The sequence below is a fragment of the Geotrypetes seraphini genome, chromosome 4 (assembly GCF_902459505.1).
Source record: "Geotrypetes seraphini chromosome 4, aGeoSer1.1, whole genome shotgun sequence".
Taxonomy (NCBI): Eukaryota; Metazoa; Chordata; class Amphibia; order Gymnophiona; family Dermophiidae; genus Geotrypetes; species Geotrypetes seraphini.
The window spans coordinates 262,400,733-262,424,900 of NC_047087.1; the positions used below are offsets into that span (position 1 = coordinate 262,400,733).

General features: G+C 46.3%; 1 protein-coding gene across 3 annotated transcripts in view; it reads right to left on the bottom strand.

Moving 5' to 3' along the window:
- The window catches only part of LOC117360069, a 219,874-nt gene that overhangs the window by 100,210 nt on the left and 95,496 nt on the right, over positions 1-24,168 (bottom strand). For all 3 annotated transcript variants that reach the window (XM_033943703.1, XM_033943701.1, XM_033943702.1), the window contains 2 exons: positions 17,125-17,185; positions 16,987-17,033 (listed from right to left, as the gene is read on the bottom strand). In XM_033943703.1, coding sequence (XP_033799594.1) covers positions 16,987-17,033; positions 17,125-17,185 — 108 coding nt within the window. The remainder of the gene's footprint in view (positions 1-16,986; positions 17,034-17,124; positions 17,186-24,168) is intronic.

Below are 24,168 nucleotides of genomic sequence, written 5' to 3' on the forward strand. Positions count from 1 at the left end.
GGGATGGTGGGAGAATTGGCAACTTAGGAAAATAAATTTTGTAATACTCTCTGTCCAAAATGGCCATCCCGTCTGGAGAAAACATCCAGACAGTAGTGAGAAGTGAAAGTATGAACCGAGGACCAAGTAGCAGCTTTGCAAATTTCCTAAATAGGTGTGGATCTGAGGAAAGCCACTGAAGCTGCCATTACTCTATAGTTGTAATCCAGCCTGGGCATAGCAGAAAGAGATACAAGCCAGCCATCCAGTTGGAGATGGTACGCTTAGAGATTGGATGTCCCAACTTGTTTGGATTGAAGGAGACAAAAGGTTGAGGAGCAGTTCTGTGTGGTTTGGTGTGTTCCAAGTAGAAGGCCAAAGCACGCTTGCAGTCCAGAGTATGAAGAGCTGATTCTCCAGGATGAGAATGAGGTCTTGGAAAAAACACTGGAAGTACAATAGATTGGTTGAGATGAAATTCTGAAACCACTTTAGGTAGAAATTTTGGATGAGTACGAAGGACCAACTTGTCATGATGGAACACAGTGAAAGGTGGATCAGCAACTAAAGCTTGCAGCTCACTGACTCTTCGAGCAGATGTGAGAGCAATGAGAAACACCACTTTCCAAGTGAGATACTTCAGATGAGCCGTAGACATTGGTTCAAATGGAGGCTTCATCAATTGAGCAAGAACAACATTGAGATCCCAAACCACTGGAGGCAGTTTGAGAGGAGGTTTGACATTGAAAAGTCCATTCATGAATCTGGAAACCACCGGATGAGCAGAGAGGAGTTTCCCTTCAATAGGCTGATGGACTTGGATCAATGTAGACTTGAGGCCAGAGGTGGATAAGTGCAAAAGATAATCCAGAACAGAAGATAAGGAGGAATCTTGAGGCTCCTTATCATGAGAAATGCACCACATAGAAAATCTAGTTCATTTTTGGTGGTAGCATTGTCTAGTGGTAGGCTTCCTAGAAGCTTCTAAAATGTCTCTTACAGGTTGAGAAAAATGAAGAGGAGTTATGTTGAGAGGTACCAAGCTGTCAGGTGTAGAGACTGCAGGTTGGGATGAATCAGAGATCCCTGACTCTGTGTAAGCAGAGATGGAAAAACTGGTAGAAGATATGGCTCCCTGCTGCTCAATTGAAGTAGAAGGGAGTACCAAGGTTGCCTCTACCACCAAGGAGCAATCAGAATCATGGTGGCATGTTCATTCTTCAACTTGACAAGAGCCTTGAGAATGAGAGGGAATGCATACAGGAAGAGATTCGTCCATTCCAGTAGAAAAGCATCTGCCTTGAGGCAATGAGGAGAACATATCCTGGAGCAGAACTGGGGCAGTTTGTGGTTGTGGGGAGCTGCAAAGAGATCTATCCAAGGCGTTCCCCACTGCGAAAAAATGTGATGAAAAGGCGAGGAATTGAGTGTCCTTTCGTGAGGTTGGAGAAAACAACTCAAGTTGTCCGCCAAGCAATTTTTCACCCCTTGGATGTAGACAGCTTTGAGGAAGGTGTTGTGGCAGATTGCCCAGTCCCAAACCTTCAGAGCTTCTTGACAAAGAGAGGGAGAACCCCCCCCCCCCCCGTTTGTTGACATAGTACATGGTGACTTGGTTGTTCATCTGAATGAGGACTACCTGGTCGTGAAGAAGATGTTGAAAAGCTTTGAGAGCGTTGAAAATCGCTCTGAGTTCCAACAGATTGATGCGATCCGTACTGGTCCAGTGGCCTTGAGTACGGAGACCATCTAGATGAGCGCCCCAAGCATAGGTCGAGGAATCTGTTGTGAGGACCTTCTGATAGGGGGCGTTTGAAACAGCAAGCCTCTGGAGAGATCGAAAGAGAGCATCCACCAGCAGAGAGACTGTCTTAAGGAAGGAGTGACTGCAATGTGTCGAGAAAGTGGGTCGCAAGTCTGTGGTCCACTGAGAGGCCAGGGTCCACTGAGGGATTCTGAGGTAAAGTCTGGCAAAAGGAGTCACGTGTACTGTGGAGGCCATATGACCTAGTATTACCATCATGTGTCTCACTGAGATTGAAGAGCAGGAAGACACTGCATGACAGAATTGAAGGAGAGCTTCTAGACATTGTTGCAGAAGGAATGCTCTGAGTTGGAAAGTGTCCAGAACAGCTCCAATGAATTGTAGATTCTCAGAGAGCTGAAGTTGAGATTTGGGAAAGTTGATTTCGAATCCCAAACTTTGTAGAACCCATGTAGTCCATTGGGTCGCTACTATAACCCCCTGAGATGTGGAATCCTTGATGAGCCAGTCGTCTAGGTAGGGAAATAACTGAAGACCATGGTTCCTTAGAGCTGCTTCTACCATCGCCAGGCACTAATGCTGCCCAATTCATGAATCAGTTCAAAAAAAAAAAAAATCAGCTTCCCGATTCGCCTGACCCTCCCCCCTCCCCCCCTAAAGCAGGAGTGGCACCTGCTTTAGAGGGCGAAAAGGGAGGGTCAGTCGGGAAGTGCTGCTGTTGGCTTCCCCCCCAGCGTCTGGCTTGACGGGAGGCCGGATGAATGGGAATATGAGTATAAGCCTCCTTGAGATCCAGAGAGCATAACCAGTCATTCTGATCTAGAAGGGGATAAAGGGACGCCAGGGACAACATACAAAATTTTTCTTTGACTAAAAATTTGTTGAGAGCCCTGAGATCCAGAATGGGTCGCAGATCGTCCATCTTCTTTGAAATGAGGAAGTAACGGGAGTAAAACCCCCTGTTCTGCTGTTCCAAAGGAACTGGCTCGATGGCACAGAGACGAAGCAGAGCTTGAGCTTCCTGAAGAAGAAGGGCGGTCTGGGATGGACTGGAAGGATACTCTCTTGGAGGAAGCTCTGGTGGAACCTGAGTGAAACGAAGAGATTATCCTTCCTTGATGATTGACAGTACCCATAGGTCGGATGTAATTGTTTCCCATCGGTGATAAAAATGATGGAGACGACCTCCTATGGGGGGAAGAGAGGACAGAGACAGAACAGTGGAGGTTATGCTCTGTTTTAAACAGTCAAAAAGGCTGCGCAGCCTTAGGTGCAGCAGAAGGTTAAGATTTCTGTTGCTTCTGATTCTGCTGTTTCTTGGGAGGCGGACGAGTGTAAGGAGCCGCTCTCGGAGCAAAACGCCTCTGGAAAATTGGAGGAGGTGGTGCAGGCTTGGCAGGAGCTGGCTTAGGCTTTGGTCTGACAATGGAAGCAAAAGATTTTTCATGTTCAGACAATTTCTTGATGGCTGCCTCGATAGATTCATTGAAGAGGTCATTGCCTGCACATGGAATATTAGCCAAGCAGTCCTGAAGATTAGGGTCCATGTCAATGGTGCGAAGCCAGGCCAGGCGACACATTGCTACAGAAAAAGCAGTCGCCCTGGCGGACAACTCGAAGGCATCATAAGACGATTGGAGAAGATGTAATCTAGGTTGTGACAGAGTAGCTATGACTTCTTGAAATTTGAAGTGCTTCTGTGTATCTAAATAACTGAGAAATTTAGGAAGAAGATCAATGAGGAACTTGAAATAAGTGACAAAATGAAAATTATAATTGAGGAAATCACAGCATTTTGATATAGGTGACGTCCAAATCTGTCCATGGTTTTCCCTTCCCTTCCAGGAGGGACGGTAGCATAAACTCTGGAAGGATGGGATCTATTCAAGGAGGACACCACAAGCAGGGACTGGTGAGACAACTGCAAATTCTCAAATCCTTTGCAATGCAGAGTTTTATACCTGGAGTCCAATTTGCCTGGAACAGCAGAAATTCCATGATGAGTCTCCAGGCATCGTGAAACTGGACCACCTGCTACGGCCAAAGTGGTTCCAAAGTGGTTCCAAAGTGGCAGTGGAAATGTGCTTTGACTTGGAAGTCTTAGCATGCTTGATGACCACTGCTGGAACTTTCTGTTGAGCTATCTGACCTGAGGATCCAAAGGAAGATACAGCAGATGTACTCAAGGAAAGAGCCACCGCAAACGAGGAAGGTTTGATGAGGCTCTAGGTCAGAGTCTTGGAGACAGGAGGATACTCGGTAGAAGGTGGAACCAAGGCTGCCTTCGAAGTCGAGGGTGTGACTGAAGAGTCCATCCCAAAAGCTTCTCCACTAAAATCTGATGACGTTTAAGGGCTCAAGGTTGAAGAGTAGCACAGTGCTCGCACGACTTCGGTTGATGGTTCAGCCCAAGGTAGTTGAGGCACCAACAGTGTGGGTCCGTGAGGAAAATCACACACTGGCACTGGTGCGTTGCTGGCCGGGACATAGGAGGAAAAATAGCCACAGCAAAGTCGAAGCCCATGGGCTGCGGCCGAGCGGCCTGCCCCGCCAGTCTAATGGAAGAAAATAAATTTTTTTTAAACTAAAATAAAGAAGACCTCTGCAAAAAGGTCTCCAAGTCTATGAAAGATGGTGCACTCTGACGGCAGAGAATAAGCAATCCTCATGTCAAGGGTGCTTTAAGAACACTGGTGACCTCAGTAACCTATTAGTAAGGGGAGCAGTGTCAAATCATTTTGGCCTCTGCCCAATGTCCTGCATTGTTTCACCTTGGCACCAATGAAGATGAGGCTGAATCTTCCCCCTCTTCAGATGGGATTTGAATGATAACTGCTACCAATGGGCTTTATTGATGTATGATGTGCGTGTCTGTCTCACTAATGTTGATGCATTCACAATGTCCAGTGCAGCTTCTGGACCCATGGAGACCAAATATTTCCAAGGCCAGTATCATTTGTGTAGTCTTATCTCCAAAAAGCTTCTTGCTCTGCTTTTCTTTACCAAGAATTCTTGTCTCACATCTGTGAATAAAGGATACAATGAGAGGGATTATGGTGGATCTCAGGCATTACAGGCACCATGAGTGGATACCCTAGCAGATATAGTTCTGTTACACCAGAACACCTCTTGAAGTCACTGGAGACTTGGGATGTCTTCCAGAAAAATGGCCACAGTGAAATCAAACTCCTTGATGGTTACAAAAATTCCCCAACCACAGGAGGAACAACTTGGATGGAGTCCATATGTCAGATCTGGTAACATCATACAAGGACCCTGCTCCTTGAAATTAGAGCCCCCTATTGCAGGTGCATGCCCTAAGGAATGTGACCTAAGGGGCAGGTCTGGCCTCTTTGGAGTCATTTGAGGAGCCAAGGGAATAGGAACTTTGGTTCTTTTAAGTTAAGCAGAAATGGAAGATCAAAAGTACAGGAGTTGGGTGAGTCTCAGCTAAAAAGCCCTGGTGAAGCTTCTCTCTCATAGGGTGACCAATCCCAACCTCCCAATCTGCTGAAATTGTAATGAAGTCTCTGCCCTCACTGAATGACAGCAGTTTAGCCTCCAGAGACATTGTTTTGCCTGGTGGCACTTCTTAGTTCTACTAAAAGGAGCAAACCTCTACCTGCATTACCACCTAATATTAACCAGCAATCTAATTTTAAATGTTTAAAAAAAGACCTAAAGACCTATTTCATGAATTTGTTACTAATAATTCCTAAATATTGTAACACTAGTTTTTAATTTTTATCACCAGAATTACTTATGTAAACTGCTGTGAACTTCATGGAGGTATTGGCGGTATACAAATAAAAATTGTATTGTATTCCTATTAAATTTATATCTGTTACAGAATTCAGCTCTGGTTCTGTTTCAAATACAGCTGAAGTGGACTATGAAAGATGTTTGGGTTGTAGTGATTCATACAGAGAATTTGTACAGGGTAATCTGTCTCAGTTGTGTGAATTTTCTGAACATCTTCATCTAAGATTCCTGAGAATTCTAAGATTATGGAGCATCACAGTAAATCAATCTCCATGCTTAATTTTTCAGTTACACATTACTTATCACCTTGACAACTTTTAAAAATGTTTCTATGAGATATCTTATAGTTTCCTCAGCCAGATATTATGGGGCTCATAATCAAAACTTTAAAACATCCAAAATACAGCCTAAGTTGACACTTGTACATCCTAATAGCAGGGCCATCCAAGTGCCAATAATCAAACCAACTTTCTAGACATGCAGTAGCACTTCTAAGCTGCTGTGCATCCAGAAAGCAAAGGGGTAAGTTGGAAGGTGTGTTATAGGTGGGAATCAGGCGGGCTTCAACCTGGACGTACTTCATCCATAATCAAAGCTTTCCTAGAGGGAACTTAGATCCTGGAAGTTAAACCTGTTTGAGTTTCGTTTAAGTTCCACAAAGGTGCCCAAACTGACAAGACCAACACTGGAGGATTTAAGACATAACCCCCCCCACCTTACTCCCCCAGTGGTCATGACCCCTTCCCTTCCCCTTCCCAAAGAGCAATTTAAAAAAACCAACTCTTAGGCTTCCCATCAGCTGAACGCGGCAGAAGGAATCCACATCAGCTGAGACGGTTTTGGGGATTCTTGGTGGCTCAGCTAATGGGGATTCCCCCTGCCAGGATCAGCTGAGCCGCAGAGCCCTACACCCCTCCCCCCAACATCCCTCATATCCACCCTCACATCCCGACATCACCCTTATATCCCCCACATTTCCCCTCACATCCCAACATCGCCCTGATATCCCGTACCTCCCCTGACATCCCCCCAACATTCCTGGGCCACCTCCCAAATCCCTGGAACCCCCCATACCTTTGGAAGATCAAACGGCAGGAGAGAAGATCACTCCCTCCTGCCTACAGGGTCACGTTCTGCAAATGAAAGGGCCTTGTCCCCTCTCTCTTAATCTCAAGGCAGTTGGTGGGTACATCTACAAAACTTGTTTTTGTACATTTTTCAAGTGGATGTTTTTATTTTTGAAAATGGGTAAAAAAGGTAGATGTCCTAAGGACCAAAACTTATACCTAGCTCATGTTTAAAAATAAAAGATAGACGTTTGGCAGCTTTGAAAATGGATATTTTTTCTGATGGGTTTGTGTACATCTTGCACAAAACATCCAACTTCAGCCTTAGGCACATTTTTGATTATGTCCCTCCACGGCTGTAGTTGATGCATATTATTTCCCTAAGGCAGCCATTCCCAACCCATTCCTCAGGCACACCTGGTCCCATTGGGTTTTCAGGAAATCCACAATGAATATGCATGGAACAGATGAATATTCATTGAGGATATCCTGAAAACAGAGGTCTGGGTTGGGAATGGCTGGCCTAAGGGCTCCAGAGCAATTTAAGGGAAAAAAAAGTGTCATGGATTCAACTAGTACATCTAATAATTCAGATGTCTCCATTTTTTTTTTAATCATCTTGGGACTTGTTGACTAAAGAATTGAAACTGGTTCCTTTCTGTGAACAGGTGGCTACAATGTTCCTTGATGTAGCTAGAACAATTCAACAGAGGAGGAAAACTTTCCTTCAGTTAAAGCCTAAGGCTTTGGCTGTAGGGCTTCCTTTTATTCTTAAGTTTCCATGTAAATGTCTAGTCATTTATGGGAACAACCAGTATTTTGTTTTTATTCTATTTAGCTTGAGATGTTCTTAAAAGATAAGACTGCTATACAACATGATAATGCTATTTGGTTCTGTTTTCTATTATATTTGTTTCTTTAGTTATACTGGATTGGAATAAAGGAGAAATTAGGTTTTTACCTGCTAATTTTCTTTCTTTCAGTCTCTCTAAACCGGCACAGCTCACTGATGGGTAATAGCTCACCATGACCAGCAGGAGATTGAGACATAAACTTTTGGCTGTGGTAGAAGTGGGCTGTGCAGTCCCAAATACACTCAGTCTGCCAAATAGCCAAGCAGAACTAAGAAACTAATAAAGGTGAATTATAACAGCAACAACACTGGGGGGCTGATTGGCTTTGTGGTCCCCTGGACATTCAGTTTTTTCAGGTGCCTCCTTGCTTTGAACAAATTAGCCACCTGGTATCGCATTTTGAAGAACGTTTCGGCTCTGGGATCCATTGATAGGTTGGCTTCACAGTGGCAATCAGAACTTGCTATTACATTGACTGGAGGACATTTCTTGATCTCTTTGCCAATGTACAAGCCTTGGGGGGCTCCACAGACTTTCAGGAGATGCAGTTTAAAATCTTGCACCGAGCTTACATCTCCAGGGCGCAGGGTGCCCGTATGGCCCTGTGGGAGGGAGAGGTCTGTACTAAATGTCATTGCTCTTTGGGTACCCTCACTCACCATTTTTTTGGAATGTCCTGCCTCCGCCTTGTGGCTGCAAGTTCTTCCATTTTTGGAGCGCCTTGTTCAATGAGCTGTGCCCTGGGACTATGGTTTCCTGTTATTGGGAGATCAGCGCGGTTCGAATGAGGGAGGGCTCATGTTACCCCAGTGAAAAGTCCTTTACATGACTGTCTTGGTGGCAAAAAAGCTCCTGTTGCAACATTGGGTCACTGACACGGTGGCCTCTTTTCTGCAGTAGCTTGCTCATTTAGCTGAGGTGGGGCGCTATGAAATACAGCGCACTCCTCAGTCTGCACACCGGTGTTACATAGCTCTTTGGAGGACAGCCTTGCTTTTGTGTCCTGGTACTGCACCTGAGGTGCAGATCCCATACTCTGATTCATCTAGGGGCGGTTGACGCTCCTTTCTTTCTCTCCTGGGTAGATGCATATGTGTTTGGCAGTTTGGGATGGATGACTGCTGTAGTGCCTGGTGAGTGATTGTTGTGACTTGAGGCCAGTTGTTTGGGGTTTGACTGCGTTTGCCTGGGGGTTTTATATTACTTAAAACTAGCTGATGCCCCGGCGTTGCACGGGTATTTAATTATAGCAATAACACTGTAAATGGATTCAAATAAAGATACTTTATAGTGGTGAATGAAATTATTTTTTTACAGCTTTATAAAAAGTACAATATTCAAATTATAATGTGAAATATTTGACAAAATGAATACAATACAACTAACAAAAAACTTGATTATAAACAACATTTTTAGTTTCACCTCCAGGAGCAAGAACATATAAATTCTTGGGTGAACCCACCCTTGAGCAAGCAACATAGAGTTGTCCATGGGAAAAACAAGGGGATCTTAAATCCACTCCACAGTATGTAATAGTCTGTCCCTATGATTTGTTGAGTGTGATGGAGAATGCAAGTCTCACTGGAAAGTGCAATCTCTTAAACTGAAAAGGAATATGTGTTGCAAGTTTCGTTCAAATCGGGCAAGTTGTTTTTGCGTTGGCAGCTTTTTACATTTTTTCCATTGACATGAATGGGTGAAATCTGATTTTCTGTTTGTAGCTCCGCCCACATGTGCAGGTGGGCCGCGAGATCCCCAGAACATATCACCCCAGGTAGTGAGGGATCTGCATACAAAGTTTCGTTCAAATTGGGCAAGCCGTTTTTGCGTTGGCAGCTGTTTTACATTTTTTCCATTGACATGAATGGGTGAAATCTGATTTTCTGTTTGTAGCTCCGCCCACGTGTGCAGGTGGGCCGCGAGACCCCCAGAACATATCACCCCAGGTAGTGAGGGATCTGCATACCAAGTTTCGTTCAAATCGGGTAAGCCGTTTTTGCGTTGGCAGCTTTTTACATTTTTTCCATTGACATGAATGGGTGAAATCTGATTTTCTGTTTGTAGCTCCGCCCACGTGTGTAGGTGGGCCGCAAGACCCCCAGAACATATCACCCCAGATAGTGAGGGATCTGCATACCAAGTTTCGTTCAAATCGGTCAAGCCGTTTTTGCGCGATCGCGGCACATACACACACACATACATACACACATACATACCTCCGATTTTATATATATAGATGTCAATTGTGTTGGGCATCCAATCGAGGGGTCTTTGTACTTTGTCTCATTGTTGCCATGTTCTTTCACTTGTTGAATTACCTGGCTGTTTTGCCTTGCTTTTATCTGCTTCCCTTTTTGGTTGTATGTTCCCTTTGCAATTGCTAATAAAAAGATATTTTAAAAAACCCCAAAACAACAACACTCCCATACAGGAGGAACAACAACAGAGAAAATACTATTGGAACTTGAATAGAAAGACCTTCAGAAATGCGCTACAGCTCACCATCTATGCCAGCTGAGCCAAAGGCCGTTGTTTGGCTATCTCCCCATACCTATCAAAAACATGAGATCCCACAGAAGAAAAAAAAATGCACTCTTCACATGAATCCTTAAAGAACAAACATAGGGTGGGGCTGTGCCGGTTTGGAGAGAATAAAAGAAAGAAAATAAGCAGGTAAGAACCTAATTTCTCCTTCTTAAGTGTCTCTCCAGACTGGCACAGCCTTACATACCAAAGTACTACCCATCATGGGTGGGACCCCCGAAGGGCCGTCACAAGAACACGCTCATCGAACACAGTAGTGTCGCATAAAGGAATGGAGAGAAGACCAAACTATCGCTTTACACTGGAGGCACAAGAGAAGACTCAGCCCCAGAAGCTGCCTGACCCTGAGTGGAACGAGCCTTGAAAAATTCCAAAACAGGCTTATTCTGAAGAAGGTATGCCGAAGCAATAGCCTTCTTGATCCAGCGCACAATGGTAGGTTGGAAGCACCATACCCCTTACAAGAACCCACTAAGAGGACAAAAAGACGATCCAATATCTGGAACTCTTGGGTCCACTGAACATAAGAGCAAAAGACCAGGCAGACAACCAATTTGAGTAACTGCTTCTGCTCCAAAGAACCCTCTTGACTACCCAAGACCGGGAGGACCACGGACTGGTTGACATGAAAAGGCAAAACCACCTTTGGCAGAAAAGAAGGAACAAGTCAAGGCCCAATGCGCTCCCTAGAAAACTCCAGGAAGGGAGGCCTACAAGAAAAAGCCTGCAGCTCAGAAACTCGGCTTGCCCTTTAAAGAGCAGGAACCCAAGGGCTCAAAGGGAGGGTGCACGAGCACGGACAGGACCACATTGAGATCCCAGGCTGGAACCGAAGGCCACACTAGAGGCCGGAGCAATTTGGCCACCCTCAACGAATCACGTCCAAAGAGGTTAAATGCCTACCATGTAGCAAAACACAGACAAAGCCGCAAGCTGAACCCAGAGGGAAGACCAGGCAAGGCCCCTGTCCAGGCCATCCTGCAAGAACTCCAAGATGTGAGGCAAAGAGGCGCAAAAGGAAACCACATCAAGCACGAACACCACTCCTCAAAGATACATCAAACACGCACATAAGCCCAAGAAGTGGAAAGTCTCTGGGACCCCAAGAGATCACTTTATCTGAATAACCTTTCTTACCTAGGTGTACCCTTTCCAAGAGCCAAGCCATAAGACAAAAGGGACCCAGAACGAACACTGGAATGGGTCCCGAGTCAGAAGATGATGAAGCAGATCTGTGTACCAAGGGTTCCTGGGCCAGTTCAGAGCCGCCAGGATCATGCGACTGGGGTGCCAAGCAATGCGAAGGACTCTGCCCACCATCAGCCATGGAGGAAACATGTACAGGAGGCCCGATAGACAAAGTTGTACCAGAGCATCCTGCCCCTCAGCCTGAACATGCCTGCACCGACTAAAGAACCGGGGTACTTTGGCATTGACATTCGTGGCCATCAGGTCCATGATCAGCTGACCCCAAACCTGCACAATCAACTCAAAGGTGCGGGACTGAGACACCACTCTCCGGGATCTAGCATGTGACTAAGGAAGTCCACCTGGACATCCTCCACTCCTGCTATGTGGGAAACCGAGATGTCCAGAAGACGAGACTCTGCCCAGGCCATGAGCAGAGCTGCTTCCCAGGCCAGATAACTGGGCCAGACAATTGATGCAAGCCACCGTTGCAGCGTTGTTCAAGAGAACCCGAACTGGCTTGCCTGTCAGCAACATCTGGAACGCTAGCAATGCCAACCAGATGGTTCTGGTCTCCAGAACATTGATCGACCAAGACGCTTACTCCAAGTAGTCCAAGACTCTGAGCTCCCCAGCTGAGGAGATTGGCGTCTGTAAGAAGAACTGTTCACTGGGGCTGGATCCAGACTCACACCCTGCACCAGATTGGAAGACTGTAGCCACCACCAGAGGCTGCAATGAACCAACCCCCAAAAAGGAACTGGCGAGGCCAGAGCGTGCATCTGAGGTGACTATTGCTGAAGCAAGGCATAATTAAGCGGCTGAATGTGAGCCCAAGCCCACTGAACCATGTCCAGGGAGGCTGCCATGGACCCCAAGTCCTGGAGAAAATCCTGAACTGAGGAAACCAGGAAGCCATCAGAAGACAAATCTGCGACTGCAACATCCGCTCAGGCCTCTGGAAGGAAGACCTTCCCCAAGCAGGTGTTGAAAAGAACTCCGAGGTACTCCAAGAGTCAACCGGCTCTTGGACAAGTTGACCATCCATCCCAGCGGCTGCAGGAACTCCACAACCTGAGCCATAACCTGGGAGCTCTCCTGAAAAGACTTTGCTCGGATCAACCAGCCGTCCAGATAGGGATGAACCAGAATGTCCTCTTTGTGCAAGGCTGCCACCACAACCACAATAATCTTGTTGAAATGCGCAGAGCCGTAGCAGACCAAAAGGAAGTGCACAAAACTGATAGTTCTGTCCAAAGATTGCAAAGCAAAGGAATCTCTGATGGAAGGTGCGAATCGGAATATACAAGTAGGCCTCCATCAGATCGAGAGAAGTTAAGAATTCCCCAGCAGAACTGCCAGAGTGACAGATCTCAGGATCTCAATACGCAAAGACAGAACCCGGAGCACCTTTTTGACTCCCTTCAGATCCAAGATGGGCTTAAAAGACCCCTCTTTCTTGGGCACTATGAAGTAAATGGAATACCGGCTGGTGCGAAACTCCTGAGGAGGCACTGGAATTGCCACTTTGAGGTCTAGCAACCGTTGCAGCGTCTGATGAAAAGCCCGCTTCTTCCATGCCACCTGACAAGAAGATAGGAAGCGATCTTGCAAGGGCCGGGAAAACTCCAAAGCATAACCATCCTGAATCATCCAGGACCCACTAATCCGTTGTGATCTTAGCCCACCAATGGTAAAAGTCCAACAACTATGCAGCTACCGACACCAGGGGAACAGTCCACAAGGAGCCATTGGGCAAAGTGGGCGGCAGAGGTACCAGCGGAGGAATTGCACCTGAAAGGACTTCATGCGCTGAAAGAAATGGCCCCCGGGACTCGGTGGAAGGAAAGGAAGCCGCCCCCTCAACCAGGGCAGTGACAGCAAAAATCATGCAAATGCCCCTGAGCAATGTCACCCCACAAAGGCGGGTGAGCATGGTCTTCAGGAAAACGGGGCACCTTAGAGTCAGTCAAGGTCTGAAACAACTTGTCTAGATCTTCGCCAAACAAGACCCCCAAAAGGGAAATTTCATCAGCTTAGCCTTAGATGACACATTCGCCGACCATGCCCGGAGCCACAACGTACGATGAGCGGCCATATCGAGAGCCATGGACTTGGCCGAAGCATGCAACAGATCATACATGGCATCTGAGATATAACAGCCATCTCAATCTTAACTACCTCTTGATCCACCAAGGACAAGGTCATCAGACAATTGGTCAAGGACATGCTTGGCCACCGAAAATATGCCCGAGCCACCAGACTGCTACACTTTGCTGACTGGACCTCCAGGGCAGCCACATCAAACCTCTGCTTAAGAAGAGACTCTAACCTATGCTCCTCAGAGTCCCACAAAGCCGAGCCACCCTCTACCGGCACCGTATTGCAATGCGTGATGGCCAAAACCACCGCATCCACCACCGGTGACTTCAAGGTATCCCTATCCCCCTCCAAGATGGGATACAGGCGGGCCATAGACCGCGCAAAATGAAAAGGCGTTTCTGGTGCCTTCCATTGTGCAAGCACAATATCCCAAATATCCTGATGAATAGGAAAAGAGCAGGAGGTCGAGCAGATCTCCAAAAGTAGGGGGTCCACCATACACAGGGACTCTCTTGCATCCTCCTCAAAAAGCAAAACTGAGGAAACCTGAAGAATAAGCTTCTGGAGTTCTTCCTGCTGAAAAATGCTAACCACAGACATCCTCACCAGCTAGCAATTCCGAAAAATGTCTGCCATTGGCATCAGTCCCCCCGAGAGGATCCTGGAGGTCCATCAAGGGGCCCAAGTCTTCATCATATGAAAACGCCTCCCCAAACAAAAAAAATCATCATCACAAGAGACCCTCAGTCGTTTGGATGAAACTGGGGGGGAGGGGGAGGACTGGGTCAAAACCGGTACTGAGGGGGGCCAAACAGGGATGGATGCATAGAGCAAACCCCCCCTCCAAAAAAAAAATAAAAAAATCAAGATCTCCAGTGAGGAAGCAGAACCCCAGGCCGCCTGAAGATAAGTCTTGCACAAGGCTAAAACAAAATCAGGGGAAAAACCTCCTGGTGGCACATTAGGACTCACTACCAAAGCAGGAGACCCAGCAGAAACCTGCCCCTGTCTCTCCAATACAGGGGGAAGGTCACCTAAGGCTGCAGACAAAATGGAGCTTCCCACCAAATCTGGCGCAAAACCCGCTGAAAAACTCCCCCGAGGCCTGCTGTGGCAAAGAAGCCTGAACCGCCCAGCCACTAAAGCAGAAAAACCGGCAGTAGCAGTAAGGGAACACCTAGAACTATTGGTGTTCCTGACTGTTGGTGACTGAGGAAATCCCTATGTGGGTAGTGAGAGAAGGCTGGGCTTCCCCACTGCCTGCTAACGAAATGCGAGGCACTTGCAAAGGGGAATCCTGCTCACTGGGCACCTGACGCCAACAAGGCTTTCCCTTCACGGCAGCCCGTGCACCGTAAACACAGGCTGGCCACTTCTACCACACTTCTGGAGCACAATGAGCACTTTTTCCCTTTAAGTGCTCATTGCGCAATATGCAACTAAGCTAAAAGAAAAAGTGCTGGTTAGCAATAAAAACAATTAAAGTCAATTGAAGGCTTCCCTTCAGAGACCTGTACTGCCACAGGAATATTTTTTTTTAACTTTATTTGAACAGACCCCCCACTGGCTCTCTAAGCCATATGCTTTGCCGGTATTGGTGGCAAAGCTTACAGCTGAGGTATCTCTACAGAAAAATTTTGGAGAGGTGGGGGAAATGAGGGGAGGGACTCGACCAGTCGAGTGTGATACCCCCCGAGGTCAGACGGACCCCCGAAAGGGTCCTTCCAAGCTCAGTCCGGCACCAGAAGGCTATTAAACAAATTCCAACAGCCCTACACTAAATCAGGGAAGACTGCACAAGCTTACCACCTCTACCTGCTGGAGACAGAGCAGATTGAGTGTATTTGGGACCGCACAGCCCACTTGTACTACAGCCAAAAGTTTAGGTCTCAGTCTCCACCTGCTGGTCATGGTGAGCTATTACCCATCAGTGAGCTGTGCCGGTCTGGAGAGATGCTTAAGAAAAATGGGCGCCCATTTTTGTTTATGCTGTTTATATTGTTCTGATATTTTCTCTGCTGTAACTGATGCTAGACTTATTGGTCTCTACTTTTTGCCTTTGCTGTTTGCCTGATAATAAAAATGATTTTAAAAAATACTGTATAATATGATTAAAGTAACAGGAATTGAGCACAATCAGACCTATGGAATCAGTACACCAACTTTTGACTTCAACTCACGACTCCTATTTTTCTACTGTCTGTCTTGAACTTCAACTCCTACTGATAATAAGCTTTAGATTTTTTGTTCTGGATCTACGAGAACTGGAAAATATTACATTTACCAGTAATTTAGATCCAGGACAAACATACATAAGTATAAAATGATAAATTAATCATATATTATAATGTTATAGGTTTTTCTTTTGAAGCTCGAGTTGGAACATTTTATTGAGTTCGACTCTGCATTCATAGCCGCAGTTTTGTTAGTTTTAAAAATTTATTTTTGGGCTTCCGTAGGAAATATTCCTTAATGATATGGACTTGAGGCTACTACATTGTGATTTTGTAATACTTGATGTTCCTTATATATTGTAGACTGTAAAACAAACATGAGAAATAAAAAAAAATCTTGGCCAGATGCTTAAGGCATAAAAATAGGCTTAGATTGAAATAAAACAACTTAGAAAATGATGTAAAACTTAAGAACCTCACAATGCTCAAAATTTACACAACAATGACTGGACTTACAAATTTATTTTAGAAAAGGTAAGTTTGAGGTGTTGAGGGAACCACATCCAAAAAATGTTCTTAAAGCTTCATGGAAATGAAACAGACAAAGAAATCCTGCATGACAGCAGAAGGTGTAATCAGGCAAACATGTGAAGTGAGCAATCCAAATGCTCCTGGAAAAATTGCTGGGGTACCGTTTCCTGCATTGGGCTCCATCGATGACATCGCCCATGCATGAAGATTCAGAATCCTGCTTGTCCTCAAAGGATCAAATTCAGCTAGCCATAACATGAGAGGTAGAGCAGCAATGAAGAACGAGCACCCTCCTTGGAGCCCTCATATTTTCTTTGAATACATCAGATCTAGAGAGTTTAATCAGTAGAGTTCTGCTCCCTACCACAACAGCCAAAGGAAAGTTAAGCTGACAATAATAGGAGTAGGGCAATATGATAGAATTTGCACCCTACTCAGAGTCTTCTGGAGCCGTTTCTTTCACTACTCTAGCAGAACCTTCTTGGCAGGAGTTTGCTTGAGTGACTCTACCCCCTGATGACCTCTTCCTGACCCCAGGGATTCGATAAGAAACTACAAGTGGTAGGTCACCCCCCAAAGAGCACCTTTTGAGGATAAAAATGAGGAAGGAAAGGACCTATTTTTATTAGTGAACTACACCTTTTAGCTATATGCTTTATTCTGCTAGGAGATGAGTCTTGTCCCAATCATCCCCTCAGTGAGAGATGTGGGCTGGATAGGCATGTTTGGGAAGAAGATAATTGTTTACTGTGATAAAACATCTATTATTGTACATTATATACTGACTTAATTGTATGTTATATTTTGCTATTGTATTTTATGTATTGTATTTTGAATCTTGTTGTAAGCTTCATTAAGTCTTGCTAGACTGAAAAGGTGGATATTCAACATAAACCAGAACAGAAATAGAATACTTTAATCAGAATAACTAATGGGCAGACTGGATGGACCGTTCAGGTCTTTATCTGCCTTCATTTACTATGCTACTATGTATGTTAGTTCCAATATTTTGATGATACCTTGAATTGCTTTCTCTGGATCCCAGCAATCAACATCAATAAGGTACCTATATGAAAAAAAGAACTAAGTTATAAAATATGACCAATTATAAATGGTCTTCAAAACAAAGAGTACCATTGCACATTTCTCCCACTTACCTACATATAAGATATCCTGTTCTACTAACTCCATTAGTACAATGAACTCCAATGAGTTTTTCTATTAAAAGAAAAATAAATGCAGTTAGTAGAATATTCAAATATTAAATACAAGAACAAAATTTCAGGTACATTTTAAGCATCTAAAGTGATGTTCAGTATTGAAAGATTAGGTTTCTTACCTCTGCTAATCTTCCTTCTTGTAAAAATCTCCTCTGGAAGCTGAACTTGTGGGTTCTTGTATGTCTGATAGCTTCTGCTGCAGGGTTACTAAAATTTGTTCTCTCCTCTTTGGGCTACCTGCCCGGGAGCTTCCTGTCATGCTCAGTTAGTAGAAAAGCCAGGTAGATCTATGACAACAGAAAGCAAAAGAAAAGAGAGGGTGCGGGAACTCCCGCCACCAGTCAATTCTTCTCAAGAAAATACCACACTAAAAACTACGGCCAAAAAAGGCCAACTGTAATCAAACATATAATGTAAACATTATAAAACTGCAAAACATTTCCTATGTATAATTTCAGTTATATTTAAGCTAACGCCACCATTATAGTGGACTAACTATATCTTGTATTGAGGAGATTTCCTTTAAAGAATTTGGATCTTTGTATTTCATTTACATGATATTTTTTCCTGCAAAACAGGAAATTTATGGAACGTAGACACAGTCTGAAAAACAGAAAGAGCCCCCCCCCCCTCAACCCCTAATACGCATGTAATTCTTAGTGAGGCTGGTCAAAGACAGAAATGCAGCTTACCAGTTACTGAAGAGGCGACCTACAAATCAGACAAAACAGATGGACGGGAGTTCAGACTCCAGAGGAGATTTACAAGAAGGAAGATTAGCAGAGGTAAGAAACCTAATCTTTCATTCTTGTACAATCCCTCTGGAGGCTAAACTCGTGGGATATATCAAAGCAGTCCCAAATCTCAGGGGGGGGCCCGATGAACCCACCGCGAGAACAGAAGTGCCAAAGGCCATATCACCCTTAGCCACCACATCAAGCCGATAAAACCTGGAAAAGGTATGAAGGGAAGCCCACGTGGCCGCCCGACAAATCTCTTTAGGCGAGACCGCATGAGATTCAGCCCACGAGGAAGCCATTCCTGTGGTACAGTGAGCCTTTACCCCAAGGGGAGGCTTCTTCCTCGCCGCCATAGAGGCCGTGGAAATGGCCGCACGTATCCAATGCGAAATGGTAGCCTTGGAAACAGGCTGACCACGACGCGCGGGGCCTGCCAGGTCAAACCGATGGGCCGACAGACGGAAGTTGTTAGTGGCCTCTAGATAACTCAAAATGAGACGCTGTACATCCAGAGACCGCAAAACACGGTCCTGAGACTTGGAACCAGAAGGATCAAAGGCTGACAAATTAACTTCCTGGTTGACGTGCAAAGTGGAAACCACTTTCGGAAGAGAAGGCACAGTCCTCAAAATCACCGCAGACTCCGTGATGCGAAGAAAGGAACCTCTGCACGACAAAGCCTGAAGTTCTGACACTCGCCGTGCCAATATGACTGCCCACCAGGAAGATGATCTTAATGGTAAGATCATATAGAGATCCCATCCAGGGGTTCATAGGGCGGACAAGTCAGGGAGCATAGGGCCAAATTCAGGTCCCACGACGGGCAAGGCAGTCGCAAGGGAGGCCTCAGCCTCCCGGCTCCACCTCAAGAACTGGACAACATCCGGGTAAGAAGCCAGAGAACCCCTGAACAAAGAGGGACCTAAACAGGAGAGTCCCGCAATCTGAACAGGTAGAGAAGAGACAGCAAGACCCTTCCTGAGGCCAGCCTGCAGAAAGTCTAGAACATGAGCCACCGACGGTACTAAAGGGTCCACCTGAACTCCCCGCACACCAAGCCTGAAAATACTTCCAGACTTTTACGTAGGCCGATATAGTTGATTTCTGCTTGCTCTGCAGGAGCATGGTAATGACTGCAGAGGAATAACCCCAGGCTGCCCGCTCAAGAGCCAGGCCATAAGACCAAAACGGTCCAGATCTTGAAGTACAATCAGCCCCAGCATGAGAAACCTCCGATGGCATAGAAGACACAGAACCTTATCCAAGGACAACCTCACAAGGTCTGCGTACCAAGGTCTCCTGGGCCAGTCCAGAGCCAAAAAATCACCAGACCCCTGTGAGAGGATACCTGGCGCAGCACTCTCCCTATCATAGGCCACGAAGAAAAGAAGTACAGAAGTTGCCTTTCGGGCCAAGGTTGAACTTCGCTGTTGATCTCCTGTCGTCGGCTGAAAAATCTGCCTGTCTTCCTGTTTTGAGAAGACGCCATCAGATCGAAGGTAGGACGACCCCAGCGGTGCACTATGGTCTCGAGCACCAGTCCAGACAGGGACCATTCTCCCTGGTCCAGAGTCTGATGATTGAGAAAGTCTGCCTGAACCTTGTCTATGCCGGCCACATGAACTGCGGACAAGGCCAACAGATGTCATTCCGCCCAAGCAAAGAGTAACCGAACCTCCAAGCCCAGCAGGGGACTCCTTGACCCCTTGAAGGATGACACTGGCAATAGCTGTCGTATTGTCCGAGAACACACTGACAGCCTTCCGGTGGAGACATCCTTGAAATCTCAGTAGAGCAAACCGGATCATTCGCAGCTCCAGTCAACTGATGGACCATCTGCTCTCCCGCACCAGGACCGACATGCAAACTGCACCCCAGCCAGAGAGACTCGCATCTGTGGTCAGGATCACTCAGTCCAAGACCTACAGAGGGAGCCCTTTGTTCAGAGTGACCAAGACAGCTTCACCCCCCAGCGCATCTCTCTGGGAATTCCAACGCATCAGAAATGAAAACTGAAGAGGACACAGGCGAACTCTCGCCCACAGAATCACATCTATGGCTGCCACCATGAGACCCAACACCTGTAGGTACTTCCAGGCCGTCAGGGCCGAGACCGCTAACATGTCCCGAATCGCACTCCTGAGTTTGAGTTTTCTTGGTTCTGGAAGAAATACCCTGTTCAGACCCGTGTGGAACTGGATTCCCAGGTACTCCAAGTCCTGGGACAACTCGAGGCGACTCTTCTTCAGATTGATCACCCATCCAAGATGTTCCAGCAAAGACATCACTTGGCGAACTGCCAAGCGGCCCTGCGCCCACAAAGGAGCTCTGATCAGCCAGTCGTTGAGCACACCCAGAATCGCAGATGGGCAGCCACCACCTGGTGGTAAAAGATCTGGGCACCGATGCCAAACCGAAAGGGAACGCTGCAAACTGGAAATGCCTCCTGAGAATATGAAACCTAAGGAACCTCCGATGGTCTGGGAATATTGGGATGTGGAGATATGCTTCCGTGAGATCCATGGAAGTGAAAAAATCCCCAGGTGTCACTGCTGCTATGACAGAACGCACCGTTTCCATCCGGAAATGTGGAACTCGCAAGAATGCGTTCACTGTTTTCAGGTCTAGAATTGGTCTGCAATCGTCAGAGTCCTTTATTGGCACAATGAAGTAAATCGAGTATCTCCCGGAGCCCAAGTCATCCCTTGGGTCCGGCTGTATGGCCACCAGATCCAATAACCGGTACACCGTAGCACACACCTTGCTGGTCCTGTCCGGATTTCCCTCAGGAGAGGACAGGAAGTCCAGCGGTGGCTCGGAAGAACTGCAGTCGAAGACCGTCCCCGAGTACCTCTAGGACCCACTAGTCTGAGGTTATCTTTAGCTATTCTGGAAGGAAGGCTGAAAGCCACCCCCCCAATTCGGGGGGGAGGGCCTCGCCAGAAACCTGGTGTCATAATTTTCTCTTGGAAAGGCCAGAAGGTCGAGAGTTGGAAAGCTGTTGGCGCACTGCATCTCCAAAGCGAGGTCTGTAGGACGCTCCGAAATGCTGTCCTGCAACAGGGGATCCGGCATACTGTGAGGTTCTCTGGAAGGGCCAAAAATTTGGCCATCCCCTCCCCCTAGTCGGACGAGATCTAGAGCCAGGAAGCACCTTAGGCTTACGGTCCTGCACACTTGCCATCAGATCATCCAAACCCTGGCCAAACAAAAGCAAACCTTTAAAAGGCAATTTGCTCAGCATAGCCTTAGATGAAGAATCACCCGACCACTGGCGAATCCATAATATTCTCCTAGAAGACATTGAATAAGCTCCCAGCTTAGAAAAAACTTTCAAAATATCATAGAGTGCGTCTGCCAAACAATTCACTCCAGAAACCAGGAAGTCAAGATCCCGAAGGACAACCTCCTCAGGATCCTGACAAAGTTTAGTATGACAGGCCCAGGCCACAAAGGAAGTAGCCGCTGCAGCTCACACTCCCATCGCAGTGGAATTTTTTTAAAAAAAAGCTTTATGACAAAATCTAGTCTTTAGTCCTGAACATCCTTCAGGACAACCCCTCCATCCGAGGACAAAGAGGTACATTTAGTGACCTGAGCCACCGCCGAATCCACCCTCGGTGGGACTAGGCGCTTGGAAAATTCCGATGCCATGGTATACAATTTAGCCATGGCCCTAGCACACTTCAGGGAACTCTCCAGAGCCTCCCAACCCTCCAAGAGCATTTCCACCAGATCCGCATGATCCGGAAATGCAGTGGAAAGCGGGGGCTTAGAACTCATGACGGAACACTCTACCTGAATCGTTGAGTCTGAATCAAGTTTCAATGTCCGCAGGATTCAAAGATAAGATCAGGAAGGCTTCTGGACTTAAAGAGCCTGTGCACTGTCTGATCCTCTCCTAGACCGCGGAAATCAGTGTTCTGGGAATCCCCAAGATCCTCTAGTCTAGCCACATCAGCGGAGTCCATTGAAGAGCCTTGCGACAGCAACGGCAACGGCATAGAAATTGACGCAGGCACCGAGGCTGGCTTTCAGCAGACCAGTAAGGGAGCAGATTGACATGCTGGAATCCAAAGGCTGAACAGACTGCCACACTGGAGTCTGAGAGGGAGACACAGGCATAGCCCGCTTTCTCATATCCACAAATTCTGGCGGAAAATAGTCCCTGGCAGCCAGAGCCGATCTGCAGGACTCAGATTTGGAATGTTTTGAAGAATTGAGACTTTTCCCCGGAAAGTGTCCTCCTCGCCCAATTTTGGCGTCCTGGACACTGGAATTGCATCTCTGGCAGAATCAGATGAAAGCAAGGCCTCTCTGGAGGAGGATAGTGCAGAATCCACGCACAGTTCATGACCCTTATAGGCTGCGGCACACGGAATACACAGCTGCGAAACCACACGCCATCCACCGCATTTATGGCATGAATCCATGCCATCCTGTCCTGAGGTGGCCATCTGTAAAATTTGGAGCAAAAACAAAGCTTCTAAGTCCAAAAAATATAGTTTAAAAACTTTAAAGAAAATACAAGATTGCCACTACGGGTGCCAATTTTGACTGAAAAACGCCTGTTAAAAATGCAGGAAAATGAGAAAAACAGCGATTTTAGGATTTTACAGGTTTGGGGGGAACCAGGGCATGCAGGGAAACCACCCCAAACCACGATTTGAGCACCCCCCCCCCAAAATCGGCAAACTCTGTGACTCACAGACACCACAGAGACATGTGCTGCAATGAAAGTCTATGGCAGCCTGCAATACACAGTACAAGCATGGATATCAGTATCTCAGGACCTAAACAAACTGGATTTTGTCAGGTCTTCTGACTGCCTCACCTTCTCCGTCACCACAAATCACGACCACCAGGACTCCTCACAGAAATTAGGGAAGACATGCGGTCCGGTTCCGATCCTGGCATATCTCCACGGAATCGCAGCAGCCTGCGCTCTACCCCTTTGTGAACGAAGCAGGGGAGAGATGGCTCCCGATTCCCGATCCAATCTGCAGGCTGTCCAGAGGGCTTACTGCAGGTTAAGCTTACAGAGCACCCTCCAGAAGCAGACAAAATTTAAGATGTCTGCGATTTCCCGCCAAAGGATCACTCGCACAGAGTTTATCCACAGCATGTGGGCAAAACCCGCAAAATAAATTAAAAAAAGACTAGGAATTGAAAACAAATTACGAGCAGAATAGACTGATTTCAACCATGCAGAGAAGCTGCAGGATCAAAACTGAGCATGACAGCAAGCTCCCGGGCAGGTAGCCCAAAGCGAGAGGGAACAACTTTTAGTAACCCTGCAGCAGAAACTATCAGACATACAAGAACCCATGCTTTCAGCCTCCAGAGGTATTGTACAAGAACTGAATTTATAACCCCCAAAATATGCAAAGTCAATTATCTTCCAGAAGATATTTTTCAGTTGCAGTTAATACATTAATTACTCCTGGTGGAATTCTGTGACAGGGGGAAATATGTAGAAGCTGATAAAGAAAAGGCTGAATTGCTTAACAAATATTTCTGTTCTGTGTTCATGGCTGAAGCACTGGGAGCAGGTCCGCAGAAGACAAACGTGAATAGGAATGGAGGAGTAATAGACCCTTGTTGATTTTCAGAGGGTTGTGTTCATGAGGAGCTAGCTAAAATAAAGGTAGACAAAGCGAGGGGGCCAGATGGTGTACATCCGAGGGTGCTGAAGGAACTTAGGGAAGTTCTGGTGGCTCCGCTGACTGACCCTTTCAATGAGTCTCTAGAGTTGGGAGTGGTACTAGAGGACTGGAGAAGTGAGGATGTGGTCCCTCTCCACAGAAGTGGAAGGAATTACAGGCTGGTAAGTCTGACTTCTGTGATAAGCAAATTAATGGAAACGCTTTTAAAACAGAGAATGGTGAAGTTTCTGGAATCCTGTGGATTACAGACCAGAGGCAACATGGATTCACTAGAGATTGTCACACCTGTGACCCAAAGATCATGGTGGGTGGCCAGGTAGTGACACGCTGTTTAATCTGGCGTGGTCCCCCTGGAACTAGGGAAGCCTCTCAGAACATTAATCCCTAGGCAACAGCCTAGAATTGCTCTTTTCAACTGGTCTTCCAATGAACACCACTTAGTCAGAATGGCCATAAGAAAAAAAATATAAACTTTATTTGGCCAATGGCCTCAAAATCATAATCCATATCATGAGCCTGGTAATGCAATATAAACATAAGCTCACCACAGGTTTTCATGAAAGCCAAAACAAAAT